General features: G+C 26.3%; 1 protein-coding gene across 1 annotated transcript; it reads right to left on the reverse strand.

The window, feature by feature from the left end:
- Positions 1-1,426: 1,426 nt before the first annotated feature.
- Positions 1,427-19,571, reverse strand: LOC145839088 (4-aminobutyrate aminotransferase, mitochondrial-like). The gene is made up of 9 exons (XM_082946699.1): positions 19,421-19,571; positions 8,748-8,854; positions 8,278-8,395; positions 8,168-8,217; positions 5,721-5,966; positions 4,951-5,145; positions 2,407-2,562; positions 1,920-2,087; positions 1,427-1,708 (listed from the first exon to the last, which is right to left on the reverse strand). The coding sequence occupies exons 1-9, from the start codon at positions 19,569-19,571 to the stop codon at positions 1,427-1,429; spliced, it is 1,473 nt and encodes a 490-aa protein (XP_082802825.1).
- Between the last annotated feature and the right edge of the window lie 244 nt (positions 19,572-19,815).

A 19,815-nucleotide genomic window follows, 5' to 3' on the forward strand; every position in this document is an offset into this window, starting at 1 on the left:
AGAATAAATAAACAAAAAACGACTCTAATATAAATTTCTGAAAGTGATACATATATGAGATATAATAAAAGTTTGTATAAATAAAGTTGTATGTTTTTACACTTTAATTTTACTTTAATCGATTTTTGACAATAAAAAAACAACAAAATAAAATTATAGTAAATATATAATATATACTTAAACAAATGACTATTGTTTAGATTAGTATATTAAAATAAAAACAGTTTTACAAACTTAACTTTTTTTAAAAGTAAGAAAACTAGTATAAAAACAAAATCTATTAAAACTACTTTTTTACCAGTTTCAGTATTTGTTTATATATGCTGTTATAACATTAAAAGGCAAGTTTTATCATATAAAAAGTTTAATAAATACATGAAAATACACAAATAAATATATAAAATGTTTATAATAATATTCAGGCTTAAAACTACTAAACACAGATAAACAAACAAAAACCTTTAAACACACGGAAAAGTAAGATAACAGCTTGGACTTAAAAACTTAATAAAATAAACAAATTTATTTTACAAAATGTTATTTTTTTGAATTTATTTTATTTAAAAACACCAAGAACGGTTTAAACTAATCAAATAGAAGTAATGTCAAATAAATAAAACTTACATACTTCAATTGCAAAATAAAAAATGCAAAACTTTAGAGTATTCAGTTACAAAAATATTGTCCGATAAATTAAATGAAATATTTTTTTTTAAATAAACGTATAATTCTTACAACCGAACAATGCTAGATGTCCAATGTACACATACTGAGTTGTATCACTTTAAAAAAATATTTTAAACGGTATTTTTATGCTTTTAGTTTGATTATTCAGTTTAGTCACGTTGTACATAACTTGTTTGGAAAACTGTAGACAGTCAAAGATTTTAAGAAGTCATTTCTTTTGCGATTTGTTCAAACGTATCAAAGAATATTTCAAGATGCTTCATCTCAAGCAAAAGGGTCGGTCTAAACCGAATGCTGTTTTGTCCACAAGCCCCAACTAGAACGCCTACAAACCAAACTCGTTTAAACTGGTCTTTGCAATTTTTTAAATCTAAAAGTTGATTTTTTAGAAGTTACACCTAATATATAAAGTGTACTAAAACATTGAAAACCAACTCTGAATACTGATATTAATACTTTACGTTTAGGAAGCGTACATTTTAAATGATATTTTAAAACAACACTAGTAAAAAAGCTTTTTGAGTAAAAGAAGTTAATAGAGTAATTTATTTTGTCTAACAAAAGAATGCGATAGTCTATACTAGCTATTTTTGTTTTAACTGTTGTTTACACATGCGGCTGGAATCAAAATTTTTAAAGTCTACGTTGAAATATTTCAAAAACGAAGTCAACCAGTAGAAAATGAAAAAATATTTCAACTTTTGTGCTTAATAATCTCTGAAAAAAAAAAATTTAAAAGCTAGTATATGTCGAACAACGTGAAACCTTTATTGAGCAGCCTCCCCCTCATCTCGTCCCTCCGTCCCCCCTCCACGTCGAAGCTGCACAGCAAACCGCGACCCCTCGTCTTCGCTATCAGTTGCGGGAATTTCCCCGAAAACTCGTGAAGCTGGTCCAGCAAAACGCGCCCCGTGTCGGCGGCCTTGTCGCACAGCTGCTCCCTGTTGATGACGCTCGCCGTCTCCTTGAGCATGTGGAGGCGGATCGGGTCGCCCAGCCACGTGTTGAATATTCTGAACGCCTGAAATATATTTTTGAAAAGTTTTATCTTTTATGTTTATTATTATATATTTTTTTAATCTAAATCGAAACAAATAAAAAGAAAACTGCGTTGAAGTTTATACTTTACTGCTTCAAGTTATCAAAACAACACGCTGCTGTTAAACATTGGTTTTACAGCTGAAAGAAGCATTGCAATGCTGTCAGTAAAACAATCTAACAAAACCACCAACCCCGTTCCACTTGAGGTCGTCCTTGTAGTAGAAGCCGCCGGTGGACATCTTCTTGCTGAACGTGACCACGTCCGGGGGATTTTCCAGGTTCCAGTGGTCGTGCGCCCACCACTTTCCGGTGATTCCCACCCCGGTTTGAACCTCGTCGACTATCAGCGAGGCACCGTTCTGTTACAGTGGATGCATGCTAAGTTATACTGGTATTTAAAATTTAAAACCAAATGTTATAACGAAACATCTGGTAATTACTGCTAGAACCAATTTTTTTACAAATTTAAATTCTAGCTAAACGTTATGCTAGTTGCAAAACAAAACTTAATTTAATAAGAAAAAAAAATGAATGAGCTAACTTACGCTATGCAGAAGAATTTACCAGTTTAAGATTTTACAATATTTGGTGTTTCTGAAAATTTAACCGTTAAAAATGATTATTTTACAAAAATATTGAACAACAACTAAAATTAGTACAAGTATAATCAAAGCTAACCCTTTCAGCGATGTCACGAAGTTTTCTGAAAAAATCATCGCTGGCGTGGTTGTCACCCCCTTCAGCTTGTACCGGTTCGATAATTATCACCGCTACTGGGCGCTCTTTTGCGTTCCAATCTTCTATGATCTGCTCACACTGCTCCAAACAACGAGCCTATTGCAAAAAAGAACAAGTTTGTTGTACTAAGTTTTCAGTAGTAAAAATCATGGTTGCCATTATAACAGGTTTTGGAAGTCAAGAAATTGCAAACGTATTGGCACTTTAGACTTGGACCGTTGTGCGACTAGTTGTATTGATTTAATAGCAAAATAAATAAGTTTTTAATTATGCTAAATTACAGTAAACATAATTTTTAATCAAATTTAAATACTACATTTGTAGTCAAATTATAATTAGTTTTAAAATGTATTGTTAATATTATACTATATTGTTAACCTTTTTGAATACGGATAATAGTTTTTTATGAACTGTAAAAACGAGCAATGTTAATAAAAAGTTATTATATCAGGCAATTTCACTAAAAAATAGTTAAAAAATAATAATGTTAGGTCATAAACCTCAAAAATGTTTAATGCAAAATTGTAGTAAAAAAGTTTTCAGTAGTAAAAATCATAATTGCCATAAGTTGAGGTTTTGTAAATAAAGCGATTACAAATGCTAAATATCTTATAATTTAAAATCTTTGTGCGTTATTGAGTAAAGGCAATAATCAAAGTTTTATATTAAGTAAACTAAAGAACAGATATGTTCAAAAAACAAAAATAGTTACGGTGGAATAAAAGTCACGCTAATAATATTTAATTTTACTGTGTAACTACTATACTTCAAATACTTATTCTATTTTCAAATACATAAAACCATTTAGAATAAACTTTAAAAAGGGTTTACATAGCTTAATATATATTTTTAAATCTTACTATATTGAGAAATAGCTAGTCAAACTTAACTTCAGATCATGAACTTTAAAGTGTTATAAAGCAAAACTATTATAACGTTTCAAATTAAGTGTTCTATAAATAGTTTTTGTTAATTAATTTTAAAAAGTTAATGCACGATAAAACTATGAAAAACGTAAGAATGAGTTTTAAAAAATTATATTGTAAGAATTTGACTACTACTTTTATTGTATTTTTAACTGTGTAGATAAGAAAGCTTATGATTTCGTATTGTTTACAAAACTATGTACTTGTTCTCGTTATGTACTTTTTTCTTCTTTTCCACTTTTTAATTTTGAAAACAAGAAAGAATAGTTTCATTGTTAGCTTAATAACTTTTAGATATACGACTATTTTTCAGGTAAAATGGTTTTAAGCATTGCTTGATGTTTTTTTTTTACGCCCTAAATCAAAAATTTAAATATAAATTTAATAAAAATAAAAATTTTTGTCTACTAGTCGTATCAATATTCATATCTTAAAGGCCTTAATTAGTAATATTATTACATAAACTAAAAAAAAAATTGTATTTATTTTACAACCCAAGAAAAAAGGGCTTTATTTTTAACTAAATCACTTGTGAAATTTATGACTATATATTTAAATTAAATAGTTTCAAACACGTCTTAATGTTGTTTTACATCTTAAAACAAATATAAAAACTTAAGTTTTATACATACGACAATTTGTGTATACTATTAATATTGATTTTGTATCTTAAAGCCTTCAGTTAGTAACTTGATTGCATAACTGTTGTTTGTTTGCAGTAGGAATGTTTGCATAGTCTGATGAAAACAATGAAGCTTGTTAAGATAATTTACAAAACAAACATACCGGTCGTAACCGGTCTGATTTTGTATTTTGCACTTAAAGCATGAAAACAAATTCGGATCGATTAAAGTTCAAAAATTGATTGCGAAAACTTTTTTTCTTGTGACTAAAATGTTGCTTATTGATAATTTATGTGATAAAACGATATTTTAGGTTAATGATTCTAAAACTGAATATTACAAACATTTTTATGAACAAACGACAATAAAAAGTAAATTTTTATTTGTTTTTAAGAGACATTTTGCATTTTAACTACTTGTTTTGTTTTCGCGACTTAAAAATTAGCCGAACGTATTTTACATTAAAGAACAAATATTTGTTTTCTATACTTTACTCGGTAATAGAAATAAAACAATTTATGTTATTTATTTTGACATATCTTAATAAAATAATCATTTTTGTTTACTTCATTACTTTAGTTTTAAGTTTAAAAATGTATTTTTTAAAAGCAAAATGTTCAAAACTATAATACTAAATTAAATATCGCAGTTTTACTAGGCTGCTAATAAACTAAAAAACAAATACAAAAATAAAATTGTGTAAGAATTTAAAAACAACACAATATAAATTAATTTATTTATTTGTTAGTATCACAGATACGTGGCTGAAAAATATCTTAAGCTTTTATCGAACATTTCAAAATCTTTTATTCATAGTTTTTTGCATAATAAACTAATTAATTACGAATTAAATTTTATGCTCAACGCAATGTTATAAAGATATAAGATTAAAAATAAAACGACTGCACTTTTTATATTCAACCAACTGTTATTACCTCCTCGATTTTGTTCTCCCTCTCAAACTCGTGCAACGGGTACTTGAGCTTGGGAAACGGGGCTTTGGGCCAGTCGAAGCTGGGCACGTCCACTTTGTGCACAGGGTTCGTGTAAGAGCAGGACAGCGCGCCCAAGCTCCTTCCGTGGAAACCCCCGTCGAACGACATCACTGACAAGTTCGGGCTTCCCGGAAGCTGAAGTAAAATCAATTATTTATGTTTTAATTTCATTCGAGTAGCTCGACATTTAGTGTAAAGGCAGCGTATAACTCACTTTAAGAACTTTTGAAACATTTTTTGATATATTTTTAAAGCTAAAAAAAAGATATTTCTTGCTATTGTTGTTTTTTGTGGTGTTAATGAAATGATATGAAAAAGAAAATTGAAACTAACTTAATAAAAAAATGTAATATTTTCTTACAGTTTCTTAAATGAGCTTTACTTAATCATCTTTCTTGATAGCTTTTAAGCAAATTCAATTTAAATAGTAGAGAATATGCAAAATAAGGTGCAATAACATAAACGTTACAAGCCGTATTGAAAGAAATTGAATTGTTTGTAAGTTTTTTTAATTTCTATTTAACAATTAAATTTATTTAAAAATATCATTTATTTAAGCAAGTAACGACAAGTTGTTTTTTGTCAGTTAGTTTTTTAGAAAGTTTAAAATCAAAATAATAAGTTTCAATTATTGAATTTGCATAAGAACTAATATTTTACATAAATGCTTAACCAAGTTCAAAATAGGAGAATTTTCCTACATTCCCTACCTGATTGTTCATCACGCTGATCATCTCCTCGCTTCCCAACTCGGGCATTTCCACTCCGCCCCTCTTCACCCGCATGTACCTGAAGAAGGCCGCCTTGAACGCGTTCTCGTTGGCGCACGTGCCGCACGCCATCGTGTTCACGTTGGGGAGTCCCCGCGGGTGAACCAGCTTCAACGATTGGTCGACCAGGGCGTTGAAGTGGTCCGGCGGGAAGGCGCCCATCGCGGGTCGGTTTATTACGGACGCCTGGTTTGGCGGGAAAGTTTTATATGTTTTTATTTTCTTTACGATTAAACTTTCTGATTTTTTGTACGTGTAGGCTCAAGCTTAGTTAACAGTATTAAGAGAGTTGATAAATAATAATTAAAGTGTTAAAATTTAGACATATTTTTTTAATACTAGTTTTAGACTTAGCTCTGTTTTAATTTTTATGTTATTAGACAAGTTTTTTAGTACATTTTGAACAAAACTTTTTTAATTACTTTCATTACTAAGTTAATTTACTTTTTTTTGTTAGCTGTTTTATTTCTTATGGTTTAAATTATAAAGCTAACTTTTATTTGTTCGTAAGAGGTTGTAATAGCATGTGGTGTACAGTTCGATAACCGAAATTTTCTTTTGTACACCAAGGTCTTAAACTAAACACCGCTATTTTTTCGCTCAAAAAACAGTACAACAATAAATAATTATTTAAAGCAGATTTTTTGAAATATTTACTTACTTATATCCTAAAAATAAGGTTCTTGTTAGTTAGAAAGAGGTTTTAGTATAAATATATTTTAGCTTAGACTATTAGGAAAACACACATTTTTTCTTTTTAAACTTACTTTTTTAGCTCGTATAAACTGGGTACAGAAATTTTAAGCTTGTTTAGTGTTGACTGAACTCAAAAATTATATAATATCTATATATAAATGCAAAGTTTGTACAAAATCAAGTTTTGTTTGCCTACCCAGTTCACAATTAGCTCAATAAACATTTCGCAACATTAATAGTTAATTTTAAACTTAGTTAATTTTTCACCACAAAAATAAATAGCTTTGACACGCGTTGTTCAAATTGATGTTTCAATCGTTTGCTGAAATTTATTTTCAGTACACATCATATAGACAAATGAGTGAAACTAGCTATTTAGAAAAATATTTTATTTTCCTTCAACTTTTGTGACAATTTGTATTTTCTTTGCGAAATGACTAACAAAATCGATGATAAAGTATTGACCAAAACTAAACATAAAGTTTAAACTTAAGTTTAGCTAAAAAATATTACTCTAATAGCAGTTATCAAAGTAAAAGACTAACGTTATTGAACAAGATTAAAGACTATTCATTTAACTACTAATATTCAGCAAAAAGATAAACAATTATAACTTGTTTCAAATAATCTTTTTTTAATGTTTTCAATTTTCAATAAAAACTTTTTAAAATAATGTTGACTATTCTCTAACAGTACTAAATGTTATGAAGATTATTTTTTTAAAATACATTTTAAACTGAATACAAAGTACAAAAGTTTTAGACATTTTAAATGATAGTTGCGTTCTTAGATAAGTATAAGGAAAAAAAATGTTTTAATGACAACATTTCAGTCATAAGCTTCTAAAAACGTGTTAGACTTTGCTATTAAACTTTAAAGGTAACTCTGTAGCATAATAGTTAGTAACTTTGTAGTACTTATTTAGTTGTAAAACTGCAGATGGCTAATTAAACAGAAAAAATGTTTTATTATAAAGGTAATTAACATAGAAATAAACTTAAGAATTTGCACACGAGTTTTAGTCACATTTATACTGTTAAACAAATAATCGTTTTTAGCAGAATTTTACCGAATGATTATATTTCGTAATTATATATGTGTAAATAGTAAACGCACATCATGATAATTGTTTAACTTTAAGTATCATAAACAGCTTAATTAGCTATCAAGTTGAAAATAAAACTTTCATTACATTTAGTCAGCACGAGATAAACGTTCAGAAAAATATTTCCAATTATAAATTAACATAACACGTATTTAGTTGTAGTATGATGTTCAATGAACGAACAATGTTCAAGTTTTATGGAAATAGTTAACATTTAAAGACAATAAAAAGTAAGACTTCAAATACAAATTCATTAGAAAACTCTTAGATACGTAATCTTTCTATAATTTTAATATTTTAAATTAAAATATGTTTTTAAGAAACACTTTTTTAAATGAGTACTTTCAATATTATAAAACAATTATATCTTGATGAATTACATACGTTTTAAGATCCAGCATTAGTTTAAAATTATTTATAAACTGTTAATTTTTTTAAATGACAAATACATAAATAACATTCAACATAAATTAAACAAAATACACTTGAGCTTAAATATCTTGTTAAAATTTAACACTTAAAAAATTTCAAAAGTAATTTGGGTGAAACTTGTGTTAATTTGACTTTATAGTTAACTTCAACTTACTTGAACTTCTTCAGATTTGCAAATGTTGACATGAGCAGGGTGATTGTATCCTAAACAATAGTTTGATTAAAAGAAATATGTATATAAAAACCAACAAAATTCATACATACCCAGTGGCATGGACGAGATTTGTTGAAAGAGGTCGAGTATGACGTTGCCGTCCGTGTCAACCAGGTAGTTTCCCCTCGACTTCAAGTAGTCGCAATACAACGTCATTTGCTGGCTGTACTGTTTTTGGTATTGATTAAACAACATGCGATTTACCTAAAGCAAACAAAAAACTAACCATGTATTTCCCAATTGTACTTTTATTTTCCTGAAAAAAGCAAAACTTTATTGACACTAATCAGAAGGTCAAAAGCATTTTGTCAGTTTTATTTTACAAAAAATAACTTATAAGCGTTCTTTTATACAAAAAAATTAAATTCAATATAGATTATAGTTATAATAAGTTGTTTTTATAAAATCTTTTTTATCACTATACATAAAATGTTATATGCTTAGATTATGTCGATTATACCTGCTGTATAAATATCTTGTAAATCGTTACGAAAATCATAACTAATAACTAGTATATTACCAGGGACTTAGGACCGGGGACGGTTGTTTTCAAGGAAATACCCTCATGGAGTCCATCGCAATTGTTAGTAGCTTCTTCACAAAAAGCACTTGTTTGCACACACCTGCCTACAAATGTTTAGATTATATGTATCAGCTTATTTTTAAAAGCGCATGAACACGCGAAAAATGTTTTTAATATGTGCTGCATATTTGTGTTAAAGCTTGAAGTATAATTACTTATTTTCTTGAATTCTTATTTTAAAATAATAAATAAATCTAGTCAAAAAGCGGCTTCTAAATTTAATTATAAACATCACGTATAACTTATAATATTTTAAAACATTTTAATCTTTGAATTATGACAAAACTAAAAAATAATTAATTACCGATTCTCGAAAATAATTTTATAACCTTTTTACTATTTTGCATCATTACTAAAAAACTTGTAAAACAATTCAAATTTGGTTGTTAAAAGGTAGTCTAAAGTCAGAATTATAAATATTTTATCCAAAACAAAACTGTATGTTAACTTTTGGTTTATAACCGTTACATAATTTATTTTCTTCTTAGTTAATGTTTTATGCTACCACATGAAATTATTTTGAAATAATTTATGGTTCTTTTAAAATACTTTCCATGATGTTAAATCAATTAAAAACAAGCAAAAAAAAAAAGGATTTTGTTATTGTTTTCTTTAAGTATTTAATTAGCATGAAAACCAGTTAAAGACTTCACTTATTAAATTCGGCCTATGCTTTTAAAAGGACTTTTGCACTAAAAACGAAATAGGTAAACACAAACACTGTAAAGTAAAAAAAGGTCTTTAAAATTCTTAAACTGTATGTTCCGCATATAAATTTTAGTTTTTAATCACTTTATAAACTTTTTTGAAGTTGAAGAATTTTAAAACTATTGAAAGCGTTTTACTTATTCAAACTGCTTTGCTATACATCTGTTTATTAGAATAGAGTAGGTAGTAACACTTTTGTTGAGTAACCTAAGTAAAATATTGTTAAGCGGAACTCAAAAATAGTTGCTTTTGATTGTTTCAAATTTTACTTTTTGACTGTTTTTAAACTGAAGGAAAAAATAATAATGAAAATTTTTCTGTAATTGCTCACAAAAGCTTAACTTAAACTTTTACCACAAGAGTACAAAAGTAAATTTATGGCAAAACCTAAATAAACTTGGTAACAAATCTTTACATTAGGGCAGTTATAACAATATTCGTTAAGCTTAAGCTGATACTTATAAAAGACTAGTTTTTTAGAACCTACTTTAGCGAATGCATAAACTAATAAAAAACAGAATATTTCTCGCACTTTACAGTTTTTACATACAGTTTAATAATAATTTTTCTTAATTTTATCAAATACTAATTTACATATGTATCGACGTACAATCAAATTATTAGAAAAACGTCTTTTAAACATAAATAAGTTTTTACAAAGTTAAATTGAGTCTGAGATTAATAAATAAATCAATAGTTTTTTAAAAATAAACTTACTTAAAAAACTAGCATCTTTGTAAAACTGTTTATTCTTGCAGCAACTAAAAAGCTCTCTTAAAACTTTTCCGTTCACAGTAGTTTTCATTGCTTTAAAAGTCAAACGAAACAGTACTAAAACTTTAGATTGCAATAACTATGTGTTAAGTTAAAATTAGTCTTTAACTGCTACAAAGTTTTTTTTTTACTTCTCTCACGAGATCACGTTGTTAGCACTAAGTTGCGTTGCATGCTAAAACTGTCAGAGCAAACAAGTGTTAAATGAAACGTTTGTCAAGCTAAATTTTTCATCTAACGCAATTGAAAAGTATTAAAAAAAAATTAATTTGTTTTATTAATCAAACTTTCTTACTTTTAAATACAGTTTACTATTATTATAACATTATTATACACGAAAAATATTATAAAATGTTGGTACATAATTTCTTAAATAAGAAATTACATTCTATATTTACTTAACAACGAAACATGTAATTTTTTAGAACTTTAATAACTTTAACTTTGCTCGAACCTAGCTTCAAGCAAAGGATACGTTTTATTAAATAAGACGAAAGTAACGTAAAAGAAAAAGTAAAAAAAAAACAGTTTTGAAATAAATTACAACATACATTTTTATTTTTATTAAAAGGTTTGTACAAGAAAATAAAAATAATCGACTAAAGTAATTATTATTTTTTTAAACTTTTTAGTACAGAAAATTCAAAAAAAAATTTTTTATTATTTGCTCACTTTAACATTGCATATTTACTATATTTCAATTAGACTTCAGCTGCTTATTTTTATATTAAAAACATTTTGTTTAATTTTTTTTTTATTGCTTTAAACTCTTTAGACGTTTTTAGTTAAACGTTTTAAAACATTTGTTAATAAACAAAATTTCATCTGTTGTCAAAAGAAAAACAATTTTTTTGAACAGCAAAAAATTTACTTTTTAAAAATTTCCTAAACGTTACGTTTCAAAAACAGTTTCGATTGTTTTTATCTTAGCTTGAAGAAAAAAGTACAGTAAAACTTTGTTTTTGTTTACAATGAGTAAACTTGTATTTATGTAAATCAAAAAAACTATTCAAAATATACTAAAATAAATGTATAACATAATTGTTTAAAAACGTAGCACTTGTAAATACTAAAAAAAATTGAGGTAACGCTTTCACTTGAACAATTCCATGTTTTATAATTTTTCAAGCTTATAAATGTTTTTCAGAACTTCATAACGTTAAAAATTTTTTGAACTAAATATGATAAGTTTAACTCACTGGGATACTCTATTTAACTTACTCGTATATTTTAAAAAATTGCTTTTCTAATTCTGAATGTAACTAAATTTAAATGCAAATAAACTACGACATTGTGCTAAATGATATTGATAACTAAGCGTGTTCTGCACAACTGATTTCTATATAATAGTTAACAAAACTATGTTAACAAACTGACAAATGAAAACAATTTTAAATGTAGCAAGCATTTAGTCTGCAGATATATACTGACCAAACTTTCTGAAAATTGTAACTGTACCATAAATGCGTAGGATAGGAGTAACAGTTAAAAACAATACTTGAGTAAAAACCAGCTTTGTTTAATCTTTTTGAAAACAAATACTGGCAAATAGAACTAGAAAAAAAATAATTTTGTTTTAAAGCGTATCTTGACCATAAATGAGTAGGAGTAACACCTAGAATTATTCTAGAATAATAGGAAGCTTTGCTTAAAAGTTTTTGTAGAAAAACTTGTACAAACAACTAGAAAAAAAGTTACAACTTTTGTAATTTTTACAGCTCGTTTGTATATTAACATTTTATTTACTGATCTAATCTTTGCAAACTAATTTACTTTTTAAAAAATATATTTGATAAAAAAAAACATTTAACTCACAAGCAGTTCACGCAAGAGATACTGTGATGTGTTATGCAGCTTCAATATAAATTGTTGTATTTTCTAAAAATACCTTTTAGTCCTTTTTTTTACAACTTTCTTTAGCTTTAAAAATGAATCTGTTATAAACTTATGATATAATGGATTACTAAATTGTGTTTTTTTTTCTTAATTGTATTTTTTTTAATGCATAAAACTTTTTGATTTAATAAAACGAGATATTTTTGTTAAGGATAAAAAGAAAACCATGGTTAACACAGGTTTTAGATAATTAAATATAATAAAAAGTAATTAAACTTGTTCAGGGAAAAAAAAAAACAACTCAAATTGCTAAAGTCTTTATTTATTTTGGTATCGCTAAATGTGGTTAAATAAAAAGATAAAAAAATTTTTTATTAAAACTTTAGTGCATTAACTCAATTATAATTCAAAGAGTTTTATTTAATAGTTAACTTAGAGCAAGCTTCAACAAAAAAAAATACTGAAAAATAAACATACTTTTAAACATTGAACATTTTTTTTTAATTCAAAAAACAAAAGCCCGAAAAATTCAAAAAATCCGTTTGATTAACTTCTAGGACAAAAAAATCTTAGTTTTAGCTTCAAATAACTCAAACTAATATATTAGAGTTCTAAAAATAAAATAAAAAGCACTTTTTCTTCAACGGCAAGTAAATTTTACTCAAAGAGGGTACTAAATTCAGCAATAGACCGTCATGTCAAATTAAAAATATAAGTGTATTTGCAGTATTATGGAGGTTATTTATCGTGTATTTCTACAATTTAACATGAAGGCAAATCATTTATATTTTCTATAAATCAGGGATGGTGCACGATATATGAGGCATTTGCCTTAAATGTATATTATGATATTGTAGTTTATAAACTCAAACTTTGCTTTTACACAGTTTGTAACTGTTTAACGTTTTTAGAAAACCCTTTGAAATTGTTTAAACAAAGTTTGCATATTAAAATAAAATTAATCAAAGTAATGTTGTTACATTGATCTTTAAAACAAATTTGTTACTTAAAACAATAACTTTTTATTTCCAATATGTATAACACAAATAATGGTACATATAGTTTAAGAAACTCAGCACACCATTATGAATGTGACATTTTCTATTTGTTTAATCAAGGGTTAAACCATGAAGTTAAAACAATATTTTTTAAGTTTAAATTAAATCTGGTACAAAAAAGCTAAAAGGCCCACAATCACGTAAACCTGATCCGCTAAACAAAATTTAAAAACTTAATTATTCAAGGATTTAAACGAAATGAAAAAAAAAAGTTAGGTACAGTTTACGGAGATTTAAAACTTAAGCTACATACAGTAAAAGCAAAGGTCACATAGAATTACATACTTTGTCAAAATGAATTGATCAAATGATTAACTTTTGTGAACTAAGTGCCAAGAACATCTGCCCGCCAAGTATAGAATAGTTTTTTTTACATCTACCACGCCTAGTAATAACGTTGGTAATCCCTAGTTTAAATTCTTGTTGACTAACTTTACAAAAACTAGAACATTTTTGCTCGACAACTTTCTTTTTTTTGTAAATTTTACATAGAAAATAGACTATGCGAAGTGTATGTGAAACAAAAATGTTTGTTACATTCCTTTTGAACTTTATGAAGTTCTGTTAAATGTTTATAGACATAACTTTCTTATTGAATAAAAAAAACTGTATTTGGTTTCATTGTCAATTACTCTAATATTCATTAGAGTAGTAGCTAAAGAGGATCCTATTGCTGTCCAATCTGATAAAAAAAATACATGTCATCAAAATTAAACTCAAGATCTTTTTCGGCATTTTTTATCGCCGAATGAAGCCTTCTTTTCTTTCAACAAATGTATTTTTTTCATATAAAGTATTTTTAGCGTAGTTAATTTAGAGATAGTACTTCCTAGCAGGGTTGCCAACGGTTACCAAATCGAGACCGTTATAAATAAGGTTATTTTAACTCTAATGGTATCTGAAGACAATACTGTTTTTTACTTTGTGGTTAAAAGTAATTACAAAGAACTCTAAATTTAATAAACTGCATCAGTTAAAAACGCTAGATTTAAAAAAGTTATAGAAACCCTGCTTTTGAGCTAAATATTTTTTAAGCGTTGAGGTATTAATTGAGCTTTCTTTAGTTAGTGGCTCTAACATTAGAATATTATTTTAAAATTCTACGCAGACATTAAAATGACAATAAATTCTCTACTTTTACTAAAAAAGATACATGAATTACCTAAATTTAGTAGTGTCATTATTTATAAAAAACCGAAAAGTGCGGCCTTTTAGAAAATTTAGCCCGCGACTCCTGAAAGGCTGCTGACCACTGCAATAATCCTACGGATATTAGTAATTTGTATTATATTGAGGTATGTTTAGGTTTAAAAAAAATTGTTTGACTTTAGTCGGGAGTTCAGAGTCGGCAGCCTTATAAAAGTCGCGAACTAACTGTTTTAAAATAGTTGCTCGCGTTGTATATAACAAAAACTCTTTCTTGAACCGCAGTATTTAAAAACAAAGGTAACCAATAAGGAATGCTAACTTAAACTAATCATCTTATATAGTGTGAAAAAGTATAACTTTCTGAGTTTTATTTTTAAATATGTTTAAACCAATTTTTTTTGCTTAGCGAACCGCAGCTTACAGACCATTGGTTTAGTTGTAACAAACTGGGGTTGACTACAAAAGTGTTTACCGAAAATTTTAATATTTATGTTAAAAAAAACTCATAACAACTGATTGCTGTATAAATCATTTGGTTTAACAAAAAAAAAGCAGTAAAATTTCTATTAATACTATAAAAAAAATTTTAAGAAAAAGTATAATCAATACTTTTTTTGAATATTTTTATAATCCTTTCAAAAAGAAATTTATGAAAATAAGTAATTGAAATGAGTTGATAAATTATATCTTTTATTTAAAAATAGACTAGCAAACTAACTGCTGATATGTATGTTTTTTTACTGATAAATACGGAGAAAACTAAAGCTCAATCTTTTTTGCAAAGTATGCAATTATATGAAACTTTTAATATGATTACTTAAATGGTGATGGAAATATATTATTTATACAAAACAAATATTTACATTTGTTTAACGAATGTTTTTATTAAAAGGTAGTCTAGTATAAAAGTTTAAACTATTCTAAAAGTTTCAGTTAAATATCTTATACGAAAAAAGTTTGGGATGTTTCATTTAAATAACATTACCATAATACCTAACAGCTACTTATACATATATGTAAAATATCGAGTAAATACATAAACTGTATAAATCGTATATTCTTTATAACTTTTTTTAGCAAAATATAAGAAATAATAGAATTTGTATACTTTTTAAAAGGCATCTTCAATCGGGTGGTAAAAAAAGATAAAATTAAGATTTTCTTTTAGTTATGGAAAAACTATTCTTAGCAGTAAAGTTTCGTTTTAATACAAGTTTAAATGGACAATTAAACATAACTAGCTTAATTTTTATATTAAAGCCTTCAAAAGATAAAACAAAATAGTTAAAAAAATGTTTACATATCCTAAAAATATGTGTTTAAAAGTTTTAATTTATTATGATTTACATGTAAAAAAAAATTGTTTTCATTAAACATTCTCTGTTTTATTTTCATAATGATTTTGAAAGAATGAAATTGTTTTCGAAAGTATATGTTCTATTACAAGAAGATTTTTTTGATACTTTGTGTGTTCGTTAAATTAATTATTATTACTTTGTAAGCAATTAAAGTTTTTTTTTTGGTAATTAAAGTGTTTTTATTTTTCTATATTTTTTATCTATGTTCAACTTTTTTACTGACTAATTAATTAATTGCAATTAAGCAAAGTATATTGCAGTATCAGCATTGTTTTTTAATTGCTCTAAATTGAGTTTGCATTTTAGAATAAATTACCAGGAAGTCTAATATAACAGCTAAGCAGGTACTTTGGTGACATAAGTATTTTTCAATTAATTAAAACAATTTTTTTAAATATTTTATAAGTAGTTATAAACTGTTTAATTTTTCTTTCTGTTTGTAAAATTAAATTAAATTAAGAACTGTAGTATATTTATACAGAAAAGTTAGCTTTGCCTAGTTTAAAAGCAGTTGACATTCTAAAAGATGTTATTTAAAAGGTTGTTCAGGTTGTCTAACGGTTTCAAATACATTTTTTTGATTTACATCACACTTTAAAACAATACATAAAAAATTGGTTAAGTAACAACGTTAAAACAGATCTTCAAAAACCAAAGTTTGTTTGACTTAGTTTAAAAAATTAAACTTAGAACTCCATCATAGATTAATAATTGACTTTTAGCATTAGTACATATTAATTTATTTTTAACTTGTACATCATTCACTTATTTAACTTCTAACTTTTTGTTAATTTTTAAAGAAACATGTATTACAACTAGTGATTCACATGATCCTGTTTCGGATACGGGTCTTAAGTGTCTTATATAGTTTAATAAAGAACAAACTTATAAAATTTAATTATCATAATACCATTAATTAGTTAAAACTGTTTACTAAAAATATTTTGTTAAAAAAACACAATGTTATTACTTAAAATTTGCATTTTAAATTTTAATTGTCCATTAAATATAATAATTAAAAGTTTTTTCATTGGTATTCTGCAACTTGTCAGAGGATTTTTTTTTATAATCAACATTTTTACTGACTAATCAGTTAATTACGATTAAGTAAAGTATATTGCAGTATCAGAATTGTTTTTTAATTGCTCTAAATTAAGTTTGCATTTTATATTAAATTACCAGGAAGTCTAAAATAACAGCTAAGCAGATTTTCAATGTTTTTGTTTATTAATTAATCAATTATTAATGACACAAGTATTCTATAATTAATTGATTAGTAACTAGACTAACTAGTAACTAGCTTTTGTTTCAGTCTAAAAAGATAACTATTTTTTGTTGTTAAAAAAATGTTTTAAATTAGTCTTTTTGTTTAAATAAATAAATCTAAATACAGGTACCATTCTATAAAAAAAGCTTTATATTAACTTAGAAGCAGTTAACATTTAAATGATTTAAAAGGTTTTTAGGTTATTAAAGTTTCTAAAGTACATTTTTTACACTTAATAATAATGCATAAAAATGTAAGTAAAGTAACAACGTTTAACAAAGTCTTCATAAATCAAAATTTGTTTCACTTCGTTCTTAAAATAAAACTCAAAGGCTTCGTTAAAGATATTTAACAGTTAATGTTTGCTAGTATTACATACTAGTTTATTTTCAACTTACACATCTTTCACTTGTAAACTTTCAGTTTTTGTAACTTTTTAAAGAACTATATGTATCACAATTAAATTTTGATTAATTACATTACAGTATATATTATAATGGTAACTTCAAAGCTTTAAAAGTTTACAGTAAATTTTATCAGATGCTTTGTTTCCTATCAAAATTATATTCTAAGAAAAACTGCTTATGTTGTAAGGAAATACTTCTACAATACTTCTACATTTTTAGAAATAGTTATAAGACTATTTGAGTTTTCTTTTTATTTATAAATTAACATAAATCAAAACTGTAGTATATTTTTACAGAAAAATAAGCTTTGCCTAGTTTAAAAGCGGTTGGCATTCTTAAAGATGTTATTTCAAAGGTTTTTTAGGTTATCCAACAGTTTCAAATACGTATTTTTATTTATTTTACAATTTTAAACAATACATAAAAGTTTTGGTTAAATAACAACTTTAAACAAAATTTTAATAAGCCAAAGTTTGTTTGACTTAGTTTTTAAAATTAAACTTAGAACTCTGTTATAGATTCTTAATAATTGACTTTTAGCATTAGTACATATTAATTTATTTTTAACTTGTACATCATTCACTTATATAACTTATAACTTTTTGTTACTTTAAAAACAAAACATGTATCACAACTAGTGATTCACAGAATCCACTACTTAGGATTCGACCGGATCCGGTTTCGGATACGGATCTTAAGTGTCTTACATAGTTTAATAGAGAATAAGTTTATAGAATTTAATTATCATAAACTATTAATTAGTAAAACCTGTTTAATACAAATACTTTATTAAAAAACACAATGTTATTGTTTAAAATTTGCAACTTAACACTAGGAAAAAGAACATCATAAAAAAATACGTATTAAATTTAATTTCAAGCTTCTTATAAGACTAAACTTGAATTTTGTACCTTGTTTGAAGTTTAAAAAAAAGAAACTAAATGTTACAATGCTTTAAAAGTTAACGAACTTTATTTGTTCTAACTATGTTAAGCTTGACTTTATACCTTTACTTATTAAAATTCGAACTATAAGATAAACAATAACTTCTTTAGCAACTGTTTATGTTTAAAAATAAGAATTAAGTAATTTAGTAAATAACAGCAACAAAGAAACTTATTCTTGTTTATATTAAGTTGTTAGAAAAATATAAATGTTTTTCGCCAGATTTTTGAAGCAATCGATTTCCTTTTTGTTCGTACAAGCTACTTGCTTCTCAAAATAACCTTTCAAAATAAACAGAAAATGGTGGTACCGAAAGATACCTTCTTGCAAACCTGGCAAGAAATCTGTATCTAATCTTGTTTCAATTCCACCAAGACAAGACTTCAGCTCTTTAACTTCTTAAGCTGATAGTTTTTTCAGCCAAAAGAACTTAATTTATGTCTCAATCTCTTGATTAACTGAATCTTGTTGCTCTTTTTTCGTGAGTGTTGCACTTGTTTCTGGTTTAAATTATATTAGAACAACAAACAGAATTTCAGGAAAATAATATTTAGGTAGTTGAGCTTTAGGTTTATTAGTTGGTACTACAGGAACTTGACCACGATGACCAGTCTATCGCCAACTATGAAAATTTATTTCTAATTTCAGTAGCCTAACAACTTTCTATATAAGATAAGCAGGGAAAAATTCAAGTCGATACCGTGAAGCAACAGCTGTAGTGAGTAAATACAAGTCGTTATCATAAAGGTTTATTCGTGTGCTATTATTAGTAGTATAAAACCTTCTTTTAAAAGCCTCTTTATACTTTCTGCCAATGTTGCTAAGGTTGAAGAACTACTTTGACCTTGTGGACTATTAGCTTCATGAAGAAAAAAACTTTTTTAGTACTGCTGCATGCGGATTTACACTTGACAGCAATGCATCTTTTTTACTACACTGCTGCGTTATTATGTATAAGGGTTCGAGCAACTCATTAAAGAGGCTAACAATTTTCCATTTATCAGCTGTAAGAGTAATTTCGGGTTTAAATTTGATGTTATCCTTGTAGTTCTGGACACTTGTTTTTAATTTTACTAGTCTTAACAGTATAAAGTAGGTTGAGTTCCACCTTGTTTTAACATCTTGCACAAGTAGCTAGGAATTTTGTAATGACACTGAAGAACCTGAATAGACCTGGACTTGTTTATTTTCTCGCACGCTGTAGAAGAATGATTAAAGTGGCCAACAGTTTGACATGCCTTTGCTATTAAAACACTCATGTTGTTTTCTGAAGACAGTAAATCTTTAATTATTAGTTGAAGCGTATGGATGAAACTGTGTGCTACAGAAGTTTCTAAGAACAATATACCATCCTTAATGTTAGATAAATTGTCGTGCAGAAACATTTTTGAAGTGTTGTAGCCTCTTAAAGTTTTAGAAAACAAATATCAAATGAGCTGTATTTGTAGAATTTAAGCATTATTTAATATAAATAAATGAAAACAAAGTAGTTAAATTAAAAAT

The sequence above is a fragment of the Thalia democratica genome, chromosome 6 (genome assembly GCF_965202585.1).
Source record: "Thalia democratica chromosome 6, ktThaDemo2.hap1.1, whole genome shotgun sequence".
NCBI lineage: Eukaryota > Metazoa > Chordata > Thaliacea > Salpida > Salpidae > Thalia > Thalia democratica.